The 17,763-nt window shown below is 33.7% G+C and overlaps 6 protein-coding genes across 6 annotated transcripts; 4 read left to right on the top strand and 2 right to left on the bottom strand.

Moving 5' to 3' along the window:
* The first annotated feature begins 2,626 nt into the window (after positions 1-2,626).
* On the top strand, positions 2,627-3,787 carry NAEGRDRAFT_79578 (uncharacterized protein). The gene has a single exon (XM_002677771.1). It carries the CDS (start codon positions 2,728-2,730, stop codon positions 3,754-3,756), a length of 1,029 nt encoding a protein of 342 aa, XP_002677817.1. The 5' UTR covers positions 2,627-2,727; the 3' UTR covers positions 3,757-3,787.
* Positions 3,788-3,842: 55 nt separating this feature from the next.
* On the bottom strand, positions 3,843-4,844 carry NAEGRDRAFT_67074 (uncharacterized protein; the record flags this gene model as incomplete). Its single annotated transcript, XM_002677674.1, has 1 exon — positions 3,843-4,844. The coding sequence occupies one exon, from the start codon at positions 4,842-4,844 to the stop codon at positions 3,843-3,845; it is 1,002 nt and encodes a 333-aa protein (XP_002677720.1).
* A 253-nt stretch (positions 4,845-5,097) lies between these two features.
* On the top strand, positions 5,098-6,025 carry NAEGRDRAFT_67073 (ras family small GTPase; the record flags this gene model as incomplete). Its single annotated transcript, XM_002677770.1, has 4 exons — positions 5,098-5,503; positions 5,546-5,677; positions 5,728-5,950; positions 5,983-6,025. 4 exons carry the CDS (start codon positions 5,098-5,100, stop codon positions 6,023-6,025), a joined length of 804 nt encoding a protein of 267 aa, XP_002677816.1.
* A 194-nt stretch (positions 6,026-6,219) lies between these two features.
* NAEGRDRAFT_79577 (diaphanous-related formin) lies at positions 6,220-10,234 on the bottom strand (the record flags this gene model as incomplete). The annotated part of the gene is made up of 1 exon (XM_002677673.1): positions 6,220-10,234. The coding sequence occupies one exon, from the start codon at positions 10,232-10,234 to the stop codon at positions 6,236-6,238; it is 3,999 nt and encodes a 1,332-aa protein (XP_002677719.1). The 3' UTR covers positions 6,220-6,235.
* A 759-nt stretch (positions 10,235-10,993) lies between these two features.
* Positions 10,994-14,623, top strand: NAEGRDRAFT_57903 (uncharacterized protein; the record flags this gene model as incomplete). The annotated part of the gene is made up of 2 exons (XM_002677769.1): positions 10,994-11,599; positions 11,989-14,623. 2 exons carry the CDS (start codon positions 10,994-10,996, stop codon positions 14,605-14,607), a joined length of 3,225 nt encoding a protein of 1,074 aa, XP_002677815.1. The 3' UTR covers positions 14,608-14,623.
* A 589-nt stretch (positions 14,624-15,212) lies between these two features.
* Positions 15,213-17,687, top strand: NAEGRDRAFT_67069 (rasGTPase-activating protein; the record flags this gene model as incomplete). Its single annotated transcript, XM_002677768.1, has 1 exon — positions 15,213-17,687. One exon carries the CDS (start codon positions 15,213-15,215, stop codon positions 17,685-17,687), a length of 2,475 nt encoding a protein of 824 aa, XP_002677814.1.
* Between the last annotated feature and the right edge of the window lie 76 nt (positions 17,688-17,763).

Raw genomic sequence — 17,763 nt, 5'->3', positions numbered from 1 at the left:
AACAGAAGATTCGTGATGTCTCTCCGGCAAAATGTGTGGTGAAGAAATGTCGAATCAACGATCGCCCATCAGCAGGTTAATTGCTGTAGCTGGTCTGAATATTATTCCTTCAGCTCATCTGTAGTAAGAAGCATATTGTAAAAATGTTGTAGCTGGTCTACTTCTGCAGCTTGCCTATTGAGTGTGAAATGTCTTCTGCTGTAAAAAAATTTCACTTTAAACGTCAAACATCATTACTTTTAAAAATGGACAACGCATATTTGTTTGGTGATATTTTTCCATTTCAATATTTTTTACAACCGTTCAATACTCATATTAAATATTGTTAATACTCTGTCAAAAGCTTGGATTAAAGTTTCAAACCATTTCAGGTAAATAGTTGAGTTAGTGAAATAGAATAAAAATTAGAAAATTTTAACACTACATGTACACACATGATATCCTCCAGTTACTACCATCCGATGAGACAAGAAAAAAAGAGGAAGACCACAAAGAAGGTCAAGCTACTAGCAATGTATTCATTAACCAGTGCAATTCATTCTTTGTGGTTTCCCCCTTTTTCCTTGTCTCTAATCCAAATCCTAATCCTCTTTAAATCCAAATATTCAATCACTTCTCGAAATTATGTTTCGTCTTTGTACGAATACAAATGATACGAAAAATAGTTTCAATGGTGCTTGAATGGTTTTGGATTTTTTTCACAATTTGTTTGTCGCTTCCTCCAGTTATTTGGTGAATCAAGCTAGCTTGTGTGATGGGCTCTTGGGACTGATTGTATAAGTTTGTGCGTTGGTTACATGACCTTAAGAATCCGATGAAAGCTAAGGCACACCACCTACAGGTAAAGTCAAATGTAGAAAACTACAGAATTGTTGAGTCATTTTGCATGTCTCTCCTGTAGAGCTCTCTTGTTAACTTTTGGCATTAGAAAACTCGGTTTTGCATGAGGTTTCCAAAGTTGACTTTCCCAGATTAAACCAGAGGTTGATGTTTTAGATCAGTGATATTCCGTTTTTGTATTACAAAGATAAAACGTGTTGGAAAGTTGTTGAATTGATGCCTCTTCTGCATGCACTTTGGAATGATATCTGACGGCAATCAAGATGATGATTGTGCACCTTGAGAATGTAACGTGTTGATGATCTTGTTTTTTTGACGTAATATTATTTGGTTGTTCAAGTGTGGTTTAAGGTTCAAACCATAGAGGACAAACCTCATGCAGCCATTGCTTGCCAGAACACAACCCATGTTACTTTTTAGCATTATACTATGATTGTAATAGATAACCCAAATGGGATTTAATAAGAGAAGAAATACCTCCTATCTAAATAGAATTTCCTTCTTCGCACGAACCTCTATTACTCAAATGTTCTCCACAATTGATTTGATTAACCGTTGGTCTTTCAATTCTGCTATTGAGACCTACATGCTCTGAGCCATTTAAATGTCCTGTTGTTGTTGCTTTCGTAACTAACCAACGATTGTGTTCCCGTAGATGATGTCGTGGCTTTTTTTCTAAGATGTTATTTTGCTTAGATGGACGCTCTTTTGTTAAAATTGTCACAACGTTCTACTTGTTGTATTTTTAGACAGAAAAAAACTTCATATGATGGGTGGTCGGCACAATGAGATAAGGAAACAGTTACTGACATGAATGACAAGTTTTTGGATTGTGTTGATATGTGTACATTGTTGGGGATAACCATGATTAAATGGGTCTGTTTGGATGTTGTAAAATTAAAACCATGAAGAACCTTTGTTGATGTATTTCCAGTTGAGCTCTCAAAGTTACAGCAATACTTGCCACTTTTATTTCTAGGAATTAAGGACTATATTTGTAACGAATGACTGTTTAAACTGGATGGAGAGAGTACTCTATCAAGAGAATAAATCCTTAGTGTCAGTTTACAATATTTACTCAGTTACCAAAGAGGTAATGGACAATTTCTTGATGTTGATGGTTTTTCATAGCTCTCTTGGAAAGGAAGAGATAGATGTTTATTATAATTTCAATTAAGTGAACTACCAATTGAGTGGTTTTGGCAAGAACTTCTTTAGTATTTAATATTATGATATTTTTGTAGCTCGCTGTGTTGTGAGGGTAACAAACCTTCATTCACGTATTATACTTGATAATACATTGTTAATTGTCCTCAGCCAGGGTTAATACTTTTTAAATGATAAATAACTATTGTAATGCATTCAATCACAGGTTACAAAGTGATCTGTTTGGCATGTCAATATCATCATTCCTCCAATCAGAATCTCATTGCTGATGAAAAAATAATTCAATACTTCATCTTGATTGTTAATGCTTGATTATTTCAATTCGGCAATTCTAACAACAACCAAAAGGAAAACAATAGAAAATTGCTTCCAATTTCCTCATCCTATTACCTTCTCAACTACACTATGAATCAGAAATTTCCATTCAAATTCAAATAAATGGTTCAGTACTATTCCTCTCTCTTCCGACTTTACTCTTGTTCCTTTTCTTGCAGCAAATCAACTCCAATTACTTTCAAACTTGTGGATAGACTCAAAATGCTCGCACGATTTTTATCTTTTATAATTTTTCAATTAGAAAAAATATTTTTAAACTCCCACTACGAGTACAAACAACAAACGACGACACTCGTTGGCGATCAATATTAGAGAATCTCCTTCATCAAAAATTGTTCAATACAATTTAAATTATAATAACGGAGAGAAAATAATCAATTCAAAATGATGCAATCAGAACAAACTTTTTCAAATCCTCCACCAATGATGGCCCAACAAGTACCTCCACAACAGCAGCCACCAATAATGGCCTCACTGAATGGAGTTCCTGAAGTTAAAGAAGATAAGAAGAGATTAATTGTGGATAGAGCTTCAAAGAGAATAACAGCACTCGAAGATAGTGTTATTCAAAAGTATGATGTTTTACAAGGACACAAACATCCAAAGCTTTTTGTTAGACTTTCACTTATAATGGCTTTCCTTTCTATTATTTGTTTTTGCATATGGATTTTAACAACACCAACTGGATATCCTTGGTTTATACATATTTTGTGGGTTTCATCGTTAGTTATTGGTGGTTTGATGATTCAAGGATCACCTACTTATTCCGATAGACTCTTCTCCTTCCACACCCTCTTCTTCGCATCAACAAGTTTCCAACTCATTGCCATGAATGAACATACACCATCAAGCTTCCCTTGGAGTGTTTATCCAGTTGCTGTTTTATTACTTGCCTACTGTCTTCATGGTATGGTTGTCAAGGTTAGACAATTCTTCAATCACTTTTATATCCACGCCTTGTTCTACAGTGTTATTAACTTTATTGTTTTTGTCACTTACTGTTACACTGTTCACGATTTCCCATGGTTTTTGATTGTTTTAGGAGGTTGGACTGTCTTTTTATTGGCTCACTTTGCTATTTGGAAGGCTTTGACTTTCAGATTCAATAAGCAAGCTGAAAAGGCTAATCAAGCAGCTCAACAAAATAATCAATCAGGTCAACAAGCTGTTATTCAACAACCAACTCAACCAATTCAACAACCTATTCAACCTTCATTTGCTGCTCAAACTGTTCCAAACACAGTTTATGTCACACCTTCACAAGATCTTGGATACAACAACAATGCTCCAATGGTTCGTGAATCTGGTTTCACTGGTGAAATTGAGGATACTTTTGATGAAAATCAATTCTTTGATGAAGAAGATGAACCTCAAGAATTTGGAAAGAAGAAGGGAAATTACGAACAAGTTTAAAATTGTAAATAAACAAAATATTGACTCAAAATGTTTTTACTCATTACTGAGACAGACAATCATGAAAGATTAAGAATTAACACTGTTTATTCCTCTTGTTCAACCAAATAAAGCTCTTCCCTTAGAGAGCTGTTAAATTTTTCCAATTCCTCATATTCCTTCAAGAGTTTTAATATTTCAGAGGAGTTTTCATTGGTCAATTGATCATTAATCCAACCTTCCAGGTAAGGAATGTTATTATTTTCTATAAATACATGATTCATACACTCATCTACTCCAGAAGAATTATTAGATTCTGAAATGGATGGAAAATGATTTCCAAATTGTGATGATTGACCAGCAATTACAGTTAAATTAATATCTTGTCTATATGTTATTTTACATTCAAAGTTTTCTGATTGATCCAACAAGGCATTTGCACATATTGTATCAATATATTCATTTTTCAAATATGGTGAGAATACTTTGGTATAATATGCTAATAATTGAACAAAAACTTCACTATCTCCTCCATAAACTTGATTCTGTACAAACGACTTGATATTCAATCCAATATACTTTTCCAAAATATTCTTATGTTTACCTCCGGAATATCTTTGTAAAATACAGTGCTTTAATACCATATAGTGGAATTTTTGAAACTGTTTCTTTATCTTTCCCTGTAAATCATAATCAAAATTGTCAAAATTCATAGAAAATCCCAACAATTGTAAATTTCCATCCTTGTGCTTGGAAATGTAATCAATTAATATATTTTCATCATAAATAATTTTAAAAGATTCAATATAAATATTTTGATTTTGATATGTGTGTTTTCTTGTTCCGAATAAAAGAATGTTAAAATCCTCCTGTTGAATGTGAGTACTTGATTCCAGACTAGTATAAAAGTGATGAAGCCTAACCAATAAATCCTTATCAATGATAACATTAGTGTTGGAACTAGAAATTATTTTAAAGGATTCTTCTATTGTTGTTGTATTCTCATTATTATCCATTGCTGCAGTCTGTTGATGATTATTTTGTTGTTGCACATCATTTCTACTTTGTGCCTCCGCACAAGAAGTTTGATTCAAATCAATGCGTTCCATTTTTTTTAGGCTTGAAAAATTACGCGCCAAAATATCAAGCAATCCACAGAATTTGAACATAACTTTACAACACACCACAACATCCTTATTATCCTTAACTCTTTTCCAATGATATAATTAAGCAAATAAGATCAAAATAATGTTTTCATAAAGTATTACAAAGCAGGAACAAAGTTCATCGTTCCTCCCGAACACAAATTTACCAATCAACAACAAACATCAAATCAAGAACATGCAAAAAGAAAGAAAAAAAATGCCTCACCACCATCAAACGCTATTCTCATCACTTCCCTATGAAATTTTCCAACATATTTTATCATTCGGAGTTGATAAAGAATTGAATAATCCTGCGAGTAGAAAATCTGACATTAGAATGGCAGCAATTTTTCAATCAATCAGCAAGAGAATTTCGAGTATGAATGAAATGCAGAACTATTTCAATACATTTTGGTGGACAGTATTGGAAAAGAATTTTGTAATGCCTGCATTTGAAAAGGAGTTGGAACAACTCAAATCACAAATGATTAAAAAAGGGGATATGAAGAGGAAAATTCTATTGGCAAGTTTCATCAAGTTTAAAGTGTGGAAAAGACCAAAATATGATCCGAGTAAGGGATCAGAAGAAGTTAAAGTGGTTGTGCTTGGGCAAGGAGGAGTGGGTTAGTATTTCATTATTTGAATTTAAAACTAAGCTATTTTAGGAAAATCTGCATTGACAATTCACTACGTTCAAAATGTCTTTATATCAGAGTACGATCCAACAATTGAGGATTCTTATAGAAAACATGTTGAGGTTGATGGAGAGCCTGTATTATTGGATATTCTAGATACTGGTATGTTTTTGAGTTTTTAATAGAATATTTGAATAATGTTTTGAAAATAGCTGGTCCAGAGGAGTTCTCTGCAATGAGAGATCAATACCTGAGAGTTGGTCAAAGTTTTGTAATTGTTTGTGCAGTGAATGATGAAAGTTCTTTGAGAGATGTTCGTTATCAAGTTGACCTGTTGATTCGTTGTAAAGATTATGTAGTTAATGACATGCCAATTGTGTTTGTAATGAACAAGATGGATTTATTGAAAGAAAATAGAGCAGAAACTGTTGAGAAGTATAAATCTGAATTCAATTCAATTATTTCAGAATATTCATTGTTGAACTATTCAATAGTGATGAGCAGTGCTAAACTTGGAGAGAATGTCACTCTTATTTTCGAAGAACTTATTAGAAAACAGAGACTTGGCGGAGTTGACAATGTAGCTCTGTTGCAAGGTTGTGTGGAATACGATGTAGCATTCATTGACGAATGTAAAAAGAGAGTCCAAAAGCAACCTAAAAAGTGTAATGTCATGTAAATATATTCATAATTTCTATTATTTTTAAAGATATTAGCAGTTTATTGAGTGCTGCTACCACTATTATTATTAGCAATATGCTTATTTAAAAAAGCTCCCATGCTCAATTGACCACTCAATTGACTTGGAGTTCTTGTATGAGCTGGAGGTGAGGTTGTATCCATATCTAAATCGACACTATTCAATTTAGTATTTCTTCTCTTTCTCAAAAGTTCAGCATTCTTCAATAAGAGTGCACCCTTCTTATCAAAACCACCTCTTTCATCACTAGGAGAGACAGCTCCTGGAGATTGTGGAGTTTTCGTGGATGGAGATCTTGTTCCTCTATTGATACCTGAAGTGTTGATACCAATTCCTCCAGCTTTGGTTGGAGTTGGTAATTGTTTCTTCTTTTTCTTTTCTTCGGCTTCTCTTTCCTTTCTCAACTTTTCCTTAGTATCGTTGAAACTCTTGACAAATCCATCAATGAGTTGGAAGAATTTGTCAGGTTCCTTTTGCATGTCAGATTCAGCTTCATTGTAAAGGAGGGCAACATTCTTCAATTCTGTCATCATAGCGGCATAATTGTCTTCAACTGTTTTGATTTTTGTTGAAACCTTCTCCAAGAAGGAACCCATAACAGATGGGAATTTATCCCCTTCCAATGGATCCTTAGCACACTGTTCATACAGAGTCTTGAGCTTATTGATGGAAGTATTAGTTTGTTGAATATCATCCTTAATTGAACCGATAGCAACACGTGTGGCACCACTGACGGAAGTCAACCCTTCATAGAAGGTTTCCAATTCTGGATACTTTTCTTGAATAAATTTAACCAAGTAGGTCAATAAACTGGATTTACCATTAGCTGCCTTGGTATCGCTCAACTTGGCAAGTGATGCCATCTTGAAAGCATAAGCTACCTTCTTGCTACTACTATTTAAAAAGTTACCTAGAGTTAAAATAACACCCAAAATTTTGTGGAATTGATCACAACTTTCCAATTCAGCACATGCCTTTCTAATATTGCCAATTACTGGTTCAATACCAGCAATAACTTCATCAAATTTCATCTTGAATTCCCAAGCTTCACATCTATCAACCATCTTTGGAATTCCGTGCATTTCAATAAAGAACAAATCAGCAACTTGAAGTTCATCACGATCACCTTCATAATCTACACAAAGTTGTGATTCTTCTTCTGTTGGAACAATTTGCTTGATAGTTGAAATATTATTAGGTGTCACTACAGATTCGTCCAACTCGAGAATGGCTTGTTTTAATTTTGGATAAGGAATACCACGCAATGAACCTAATTGTAAACTGATATTGTGAGATCTCTTTCCATCAATGAGAGTAATCTTTTCCTTCTTTGGTTCAGCAGTTGTACCTGTACCAGGAGTTGCACTTGCCTTAATTCCAAAAGTTTCCTCAAATTCTGCAGTGTCCAAATCACGTAAAATTGTATGAGTTTGATCAATAATTTTGAATTTGGCAAAGATAGTTTCTGGAACACTCTTATTTTGAATATTACCAAAGTGGAAGGCACGAAGTTTGGCATTTGATTTGAAATCTGGAAGTTTAGGAAGAGCTGGCATGGCATTTGGAGGTTTCATAAATCCTGGTGGAGGAGGTAAGAAGCTACCTGGCGGAGGAGGTGTACTACCTGGAGGAAGAGGAACACCACCACCTGGTGGAGGAGGAACACCAGTCATTCCAGGAGGAGGAGGAACACCAACACCTGGAGGAAGAGGTATACCACTTCCAGGAGGAGGAGGAACACCAGTCATGCCTGGTGGAGGAGGAACACCTCCAGTTAAACCACCTGGAGGTGGTGGAACAAACCCAGTTGATCCAGGAGGGAGAGGTACAGAATCTGAGACACCACCAGGTGGAGGAGGAACAAATCCTGTTGAGCCAGGTGGAGGAGGAACACCAGTCATATCACCTGGAGGTGGTGGGACGAATCCTGTAGAACCTGGAGGTGGTGGAACAGCAGTCACAACAGTAGTGGATACAGATTCAGCAGCTTTCTTTCTTTCTTCAATTTCTTTCTTTTTTTCTGCAATTTCCTTCTTACTTTCCTCTATTTTCTTCTTACTTTCTTCAAGTTGCTTCTTCAAATTTTCATTATCAGTAGTGAGTTTAGTGATGGTTAGTTCTAATTGTTGAGCTTTGTCTTTCAGTTTGAAAAATTCTTGACTATTTCCAATTGGGGATTCGTTAGGTTTAGATTTAAGTGATTTGACCTTTTCTTTAAGCTTTTCCTTGGTATCCTCAAGAACGGAAATCATCTTTTGATAGGTTTGGTTCTCTGATTCAATAGTATTGATTTTATCTTGAAGTCTTTCAATCTCCTTTTCATGCTTTTCCTTTTCAACTTGACCAGTAACACTTTCTCCAGCTTGTTTAAGTAATTCCAATTCTTCCTTCTTTTCCTTTAATTCGGCTTGTAATTGTTGAATGGTTTCATCTTGAGCGAGTAATCTTTTATGGAGAGCTTCTTCAGCTACAGATGTAGCTTCTACCGATGTTTCATCTATGGACTCACCATCAGTAGTTGTATTGTCCTTGAATGATTTACCATGTCTCATCTTCTTCAATAATGGACTGAGAAGGAGAGGTTGAGTAGCAGAGGATGGAGTTTCACATGTTGGTGTTTGAGGAATATTATCAACAAGAAATTGTCTTTCACGAATTAATCTTTCAACGGACAATTCCACTTGTTTCCACAATTCAATAGTTTCTTCAAGAGTAAACTTTGCTGCATAAACATCGGTAAATACGAGCAAATGTCTCAAAATTCTCATAAAACTATCCATAGATTGAGTACCTTGAATTTTCATTCTCAAATGATCGGTAATTTGGTGTGGATCGTTAGTATCAATTTGGACAACATTCTTTTTGAGAGCTTGTTCCATTTCTTCGACGAACATTTGGAATTGAACTTGGAAACCTTCATCGTCAATTTGTTTCCCTTGAATTTGTTCTCTGATTACTTCAACTACCTTCAAACTGTTCAATTGATTGGCGAGTGTAATAGTATCAGTTGGATCAGCATTTGTTAACAGTGAATTGAATAAGAAAATAACGTGTGTCATATAGGTGACATCTAATTGATTTTCTAAACTTGTCACTAAAAATTCAAACATTTGCTTTTCACGTCTAATAAATTTGAAATGCTCCAATGATGAGAGAATAATTTTGTAACCATCTCCAACACTGTCCTCAGAGCAAAAATTAGCAAAAATAAATAAACATTGAATTCTAATTTCAATATTTTCAGAATCCAACAATAGAGCCATATTGAAAAAGATTGTCTTGTCATGTGCAATTGCAGCTAAACCCTTTTCAGTATTTAAAACAGCACGTAAACAGTTCAAACATAACCATTGTAGAGTATCATCGTCCTTATTCTTTGTCTTTTTCAATAAATTTGTAGAGGAGAGAATTTCATTTACACTCTTCACACCACCACAATCAATAAAAGAATCAACCCAGGCAACTGTAGAATTACGTAATTTAACCAAAACATCTTGCATTGTCTCACGATCCTTTCTTGTATTCATTCTGTCAATCAATTTTTCAATGGAAGGAATAATGTTATCATCATTGGACTGTTCATACCATGTTTTCCATAAAATATATTTCATTGCAGGTTGATTGGCACGAACTGCTTCTCTCACATCTTCCTTAGCTCCAATAGAATTTAACATCTTTTCAATATTTTCATTTAGTTCAGTTTCGGAAAGACCTCCCAAAGGATCACCATTTACATCACCAATTGAAACATTTAATTCAGAAGTTGGTGTTGAAGGGGCACCATCAAAACTTGAATTTGATGAAGCATTTAGTTTCTTGTTGAGTTTTTTAAGTTCCTTTTCCTTTTTCTTTTGGTCTTCTTTTTGTTTCTTTTCTTCCTTTTTTAAACGACGTTCTTCTTCCTTTCGTTTTCTTTCTTCTTCCTTCTCTTCTTCTTTACGTCTTTTCTCTTCTTCCCTTCGTTTTCTTTCTTCTTCCTTGATTCTTTCCTTCTCTTTCTTTTCGTCTTCTTTCGTCATTTTTCTATACGATTTTGAAATAATCCGCAAAACAATATAAACAATGTTAGATAGTATTAATCGATAGATATTATCAAATATAGATATAAAAAGAAATACAAGTGTCAAATTTTTGTTATTAAAAATGATCGGAAGGTAAATTTGTTGTTTAAAAATCACACACATACAAATTATTTACAAAATCCTTTCAACGATTCGATGGATCACCTAGATAATGTTTTGTTGTTGTTCTGAGATCAAAACTGTGTGATGATCGACACGTTGAAGGTGTAACAGTTTTTTTTAATTTTACGATTACTGACAAGTGACAGTGAGAATTGTAACTGGGTTCCAAGTTAAAGAGGATAGGATCGATTGTCCATCCTTGACTAAAAGGCAGACAATTTTAACGAATGCATTACGTTCAATCCTTCCAAGAATAATTATTGAACTTATTGGCGAGAGCAGCATCCATATTAAATTGCTGCAAGATTTTGAAAGATTGTGTATATGTTTAGGATAATAAATTTGAAGTATTATTCGTTATCTATCAAATGTTATCACTTCACTAAAAAATCATTTAAATTCATTACAATTTTCACCACTTTACAATTTCAAAATTGAATTCCTTGAAAAATCTTCATAAAAAGTTGCAAAATTGAAAAAGAAAAAATGTAATATTTCACTATTTCAAAATACATCAAAATTCAATGAGTTAGTTGTATGTTGGTGAAATAAAACAATTTAAAATCCTTCAACTGTCAAGTGATATTAAAAAAAATGCCATGGTATCTTGCCATCAATTCGACATGTTCTGGTTTCACCATCATTGACGAAGAAACGGGTGCAGAAACATTTCACTATGACATTATCAAACCACTTCCATCAATTTCCTCAACACGTTCCCTCCAACATGAAGTTGATTACATTTCCACCTATTATGGTGATCAATATTGTTGTCAATACTTGGCCAAACAAAATCAATCTCTCCAATATAATTCACCATCATCTTCTTCATCATCCAATCATACGAGTTATGATTCAATGTCCTCTCCCACGACACCAATTTCACTCACTTCATTCTTTCCAACTTTTGGCTCAAATTCGGAGACTTCACAACAACAAGCTCTTGGAGGAGGTGCTGGTGGTGGTGCTGGTGGATTTGATTCTCCAAATTATGGAACAAATTCTTCACCTCTATCATCATTTGGTGGAAATAGTTCAAATTCTTCATCATTTCTTCTAAATAGTGTTGGTGGAAAGAGAGCAATTGTTGAATCGAGTGCAGTTCTGGTGAAGGATAGAACTTCCAATGAATTGTTGGTTATTAAACCTGTCTATTTGAAGGAGGATGAGGGTGAGGATTTTGAAACTAAATTTCAACAGGTAAATTTTTAAAACATTTTTAAAGTGAAATAATTTACATGTATTCGAAATGATTACCATTTAATTATTATTATGTATATGATTGTGGATTGAATATATTGTGATGCATGATATCATGGAAATGTTTTGATTGGATAAAACAGTTTGAAAAGTTAAAGGCAATTTCATTATCTTCATATAATGTTGTTAGATTGAATAGATTATTCAAATTTCAATCCAATTCTTCAATGACCACAGATGAAGATACCATTCTCTCACAACCAATGACATCAGAATTTGTTTCTGCCAGTTCATTCTTAGCTAGAAAGAAAAAATCGAATAATTTAACATTTGTTTCGATGGAATATTGTGGAGATGGAGATTTATTTCAATTGGTTTCCAAATATCAGAAACTCAATAAGAAATTTTCCTTACTTTCAATTTACAACTTGCTCATTCAAGTTGCTTCTACTTTGAGTGGAATGAAAGTGAAACAGAGTTTATCTGCCCTTTCCAAATCAGATTCAACTATTTCAGAAAGAATTTCAATTGCTTCGAGTAGTGAAATTGATGATTATGTTCAGGAAGTATTATCTAGACATGGACATTTGACACTTCACAATATTCTTGTTGAATTTGAGCAAACAGGTCATTACAAGTACTTTTTAACAAATTTCCCATGTATGCAAAAGAATCTAATCAAGAAGAATGTTGTCATTTCAGATGACAATAAGGAAAATGAGAAGCTATTGCAACATTCTCATTTCGATTACATTTTAACACCTGTCCCACCAGAAAATATCAATTATCCTGAAGAGTTTTATGGAACAACAGAGTTTGATGATCGATGGGGTCTGGGTATTTTACTCTATCAATTATTGACATGCAAACCTGTTTGTTTTGAAGAGGATGATCAGAAGGAAATGATGAAACTCAAGGAACGTCGTTCATTGGATTTGCATGTTGTGAAACAACAGTTGGAAACTTACCTCTCTCAGGGCGATTTTGCAGTTGAACACGAGCCAAGCAATTTAGGTGTTTCCCAAGTGACAAAAAAGAGAAAGAAGCAATTGGAGGAAGAACTCTTACAGGATGCCAAAGCATTGGTAGACATTACATTATCTCTATTGTCAAGTTCTGATTTTGATAGACCAAATCCATGTGATATTTTACAAAATGAATCTGTTCTCAAATATGCTAAAATGATTAACGAAGATATTGAAACCAAAGGAAAGGAATATACTCAACAAATTGAAAATGATTTATTAATTGTCGATGAACAAAAGCAAAACTCTCAAAATACTACTCTCTTCCCAGAAATTACCCAAAAGGATTACCTTTCTCTTCAGTTCTTCTTGGCCTACCACAAGGAAAAAGGAATTGATGATAGGTGGGATGCCAACTTTTTCAGACAGGAGAGAATTGGTCAGGAGAGTATCCTTCCGATTACTGAGTTGGCTTGCAGTTCTTCTTTGAAATCATTTGTGCTTTCCCTGATAAGAAGTTTACGATTGAACATCTTGTTTGATTTTAGAAAGGAGGTCAATCTTCCAACAGATTACAAAATGTTGAAAACCACAGTATTGAACATTCTTTCATTCCAAAATAAGAAGAAAACCAACGTATCATTCAAACATGTGAAATCATTCATGGGTCAATCACTTCCTCTCGTTCAAGAACTGATTGTTATCATTGTTCTGTTAGAGAGTATAGAATTCTTATTGGAATCAGATTTTGAATACTATTCAACATGTCCTTTAGAATATTCCAGTAAGGTTCAACTTTTTGGTCAAATTCAAAAGATTGAAGGAGAAATCAAATCACTCATTTCCAAAAATGAAATTGAAAGCTCTCAATTCAGAATTGCAACTCGTCTCACAAAGAAGGAAAATGAAGTGAGATACTTTATCGATAGATATACTGCACCATTGGCAACTAAGCTCATTAACGGCCTCACCAAAGCAGATCCACCAGTGAAAGGAAATATTGTCCTCTCACTAGTGAGATATATTGTTAGTAATTGTTTCCAAAAGGAACATCGTTGGGTCATTGTTGGAAATGAAGGTAAAATGGAAGGCAAAATGTTTGGTTTTGATGATATTTACCTGAATAAGAAGAAGAGAAGTCGTTGTTCATTGAACTTCTCCTATCTTCGTGATTATATCAATGCTGAAGGAAATCTTCAACTTCAAATGACATTTTCAAAGAATGGTGATAGGGAAGTTTTGTTTGCTGACAAACTAGATAAGATTAATGATAAGTGTAAGATTCAGAGAAGAATATTCCTTGTTAGTGATTTGGCTGTTTACAATATTGATCCTTCCAATTTTAAGGTGAAGAGACGAGTTGATATTTCAGATATTGAAAGTATCTATGTTAGTACATACACTGATGGATACTTTGTCCTCAAGGTTCCAAACTCGTACGACTTTTTGTACTCTTCTTGGAGAAGAACTGAGATTGTTGCTGCCATTCAAAAAGTTAAGAATATTCCAATTCATGTTTCGAATAGATTCCCATTCAACCCATCAAAGGGTGATAACAGACATGTAGTGTTTGTGGAAGATATGAAAGCACAAAAATCCAATGTAAAGCTCAGTAAGAAGGAATACATTGTGACTGTCAGACCTCCAGAAGCTGATCCAATCAATATTGAATCAGTTTGTGCCTTAGTGACCTATGCCAAATCAACAGAGCAGAAAGAAATCCTATTGGATCCATACGATATAACAACCATCAAACTTCCACTTAGTGCATCCTATCGTGTGAAATTTGTCTTTTATGCCAACACTGGTTTGAACTGTTTCTTGGATGAATTTATCAAGAGTGATAACGAAACAGTGTTCCAATTATTATTAGGTCAATTCGAAAAGAATGAAGATAAGGTAGTGTTAATCACTGATCTGAGAAATGTTGGTGATTACTTTGCATTGAAAGCAAAGAAAACTGTCTGCACCATGAAAATTATGGACACTGAAAAACAAGCAATTCATACCCAACAATTCATCATTGAATATGATATGCAATAAAGTCTTGGATGAATATATTCTCCTTATCTCTGAACTATTAACTGCTGTAAATCAGCAGTAACAACAACAGTAGTAGTTAAATGTAGTTGATTCTTACAATTCTTAGATATTTTGATGAATTGGCAACGTTGCAAGGATCACTCCCTCACAGAACAGCTCCTCACATAATTATCTTAAGTGGAGCTTTTTTACCTTTTTGATTCTTTCACTTCATACTTGACGAGTTTGTTCCTCCTCTTATCAACCGTTACGCCGTTGTCAAGACAAGTTTATGCTCTGTTACAGAAATGAATGAAATTCTCTTCATCACGAAAAAAAAGTTTTTTTTAACTTTCGGGGATTTCATAGCCTAACACAGAGTTTGAGCAGCAATACCGTGGAGTGTTAGTCCAATAGATTGAATATAGCACTGGGAGAGTGTGGTGTTCGTAGTAGTAGCCAACACCACCAATTTTTATTATAATAATAATAATTAGAACATTAATTGTTATTAATTGAGAGAGAAAGTGTGGATGAAATATTGCTAATATTATTATTATAATAATTATATTTATTAATTGTAGCTAATTAAAGAGAGTAGTAGAAATTATAGAATTATCATCATCATGTCCGTCGATTCGATACAACAAGAAAAACACACTAATTATATTCCTCCTCCACCAACTTCATCTGTTGCTGTTCTTTCTCGAACCTTTTCTGTAAAATCTCTTCAATCCTTTTTAAAGAAGGAAGGTAAAGCAATTGAAGATGAAACTAGCAAGGATGTTGATAAATTAACGGAATTGAAGAAGAATTTAGTTTTGGAGGCCAAACAAAATTGGGTTATTGAACAACAAGTAGAAATTCTCGGAAACAAGATTAGATTACTCATCAAGAACCATGTTCAAGCAGAAGATATGAAAAAGCTTTTGGATTCATCATTTGAGAAAGTCAAAATGAAAACTAGAGATGATGCTCAGGGTTTCAGAGATGAAGCTATAGCAATTTATCAAAAGATATTCTACATCTTTAGAAAGGATCCTAAATACCTTGCCATATTGACAAGATTAATTCGTGGTAAAGAAGTTGATACGTTTTTACAAACTGTAGTATTTACATTATTTGGAGATCAATTTGATGAGAGAGAAGAACATTTACTCTTAATGCTTTTTGAAAGAGTTTTAGCTAAGGAGTATCAAACATGTTCATATATTGGTGAATTCATGAGATCTAATACAGCATTTACTAAGATGTTGGGAACTATGCTTCGTCGTACAATGTATCATAAATTCCTATTGAAAGTTCTTAAGGAGCCAATAGAACAAGTAATTAACGACAAGACCTTAAATATGGAAATTAATTCTCACAAAATTTATCAACAACTAGTTCAAAAGGCCTTACAAGAGGGAAAGAGTTGGGATGGCCCAATGAATGCAACAGAAGAGGAAGCAGAAAATGATGAAAGGGTTATTGAAATTATCAAACCTCGCGTACAAAAAATCATTGAATCTGTTGAACAATTTTTGGTAAGAATTTTCCAATCAGTAGATGAAACACCATACGGTGTTAGATTTATGTGTAAGAGAATTCTTCAATACGGTAAAGAAACCTATAATAATGCTACAGAAACGGAAATTTATTCACTTTGTGGTGGCTTAATATTTTTGAGATGGGTGAATCCAGCCATTACCACTTGTGATAGTGATCAATCGAATATCATTCAAGAGAAATTAACTACCAATCAAAGAAAGAGTCTTACCATGATTTGTAAAGTAATTCAAAATTTGAGTAATGGTATTCCATTTGGTGCTAAAGAAAAATATATGATTCCTCTCAATGTAATTATAGAAAAGTACACAAAACAAATGCACGAATACATGAAGAGAATGTGCGATATTGATGAAATTGCTGAAAAGTTAGAGTTGGCAGAAATTTTCGAACTTTCTGGAGATGTGGGAGCAGTTAACATTTCATATAACGAAGTTGCCCTCATTCACAGACTTTGCTTTGAAAATATTGATACTATAACTTCGCCAATGTATAATAGTGAAAAGAAAGAAATAACTACACCAGCAAACACTGGTGGTGCTCGATTGACTATTGAATCTTCATCTGAATCAGCTCAACCATCTAAAACAGAATTTGATGAATTGTTGTACAAGTTTATTCAACAATTGAACAAGTTTGGGCCTCCCCCAGAAGCTCTCTCGCCCAAGAATAACTATTATTTCAATTTAAAGTTGAAAAATCCAACTCAAATTATAGAGTTAAATGACAGTCTAGCAAATAATTCAACTCTGAAAAAGAATGTCAAAGATCTTATTAGTACTGTTTTAAGAGACTTGCCTTCTCTTCCAAAGGATGACATTACCTATAGTATTTCAGATGTTTTATTAGCAGGTGAAACATTATGTAATGAAAGACAAAACTCAGAATTTGCTAAGAGAATTGGAGTAGCTATCGATCAACTCAAACTTTTACAAGACCAAATAACTGAAGAAGAACAGAAAGAATTTGATACCATGTTAGTCAAGGAAATATTTGAAGAATTGGAAACAAAAAAGCTCATGAGAAAAACACTTAAAAAGAAGATTGAAGTCCTTACATCAGTATTAAGTGATATCAACGAAAAGAGGGAGTATCTCAAAACCCAACTAGACATGTATAATACCTATTTTACTAATACACTTTCCAAGACATTCAAACCAACCGATTCATCCGATAAAGGATCAGTTGGACCTTTTACTTTCAAATTCAGTGACTTGGAAAAGAAGGGTGTTATTGCTAACACCACACTATCAAGTACCCTTAAAAAGATGGTAAAAATTCAGATTTCATCAACTAAACCTGGTATATTTGTAGTTGTAGTGAATGCAACAGGAATTGTTGCAATCAAATCAGAATTGGATTTGAATGAACTCTTGGAAAAACAAGCTAACGAAGAAAATAATCTTGATTTTGATAGTGTAACATTAAGCGTTCCAATGTTAATCCACTTATTGAACAAGTTGTTTGTATTGGGAGATCATACGAAAAAAGGATCTAAATCTATGAAGAGAAGAACAGAATCCGTCGCTACTTCAACTACCTCTCTTAATTAAAAAAAATGTAGATATTATTTGAATTATTTCAAATGTTAAAATAAAAAACCATTCCAATAGAATGATTCATTTCTTT

Source organism: Naegleria gruberi, assembly GCF_000004985.1.
Source record: "Naegleria gruberi genomic scaffold NAEGRscaffold_21, whole genome shotgun sequence".
Lineage (NCBI taxonomy): Eukaryota > Heterolobosea > Eutetramitea > Acrasida > Naegleriidae > Naegleria > Naegleria gruberi.
This window is presented reverse-complemented; position numbering and strand designations above follow the sequence as displayed.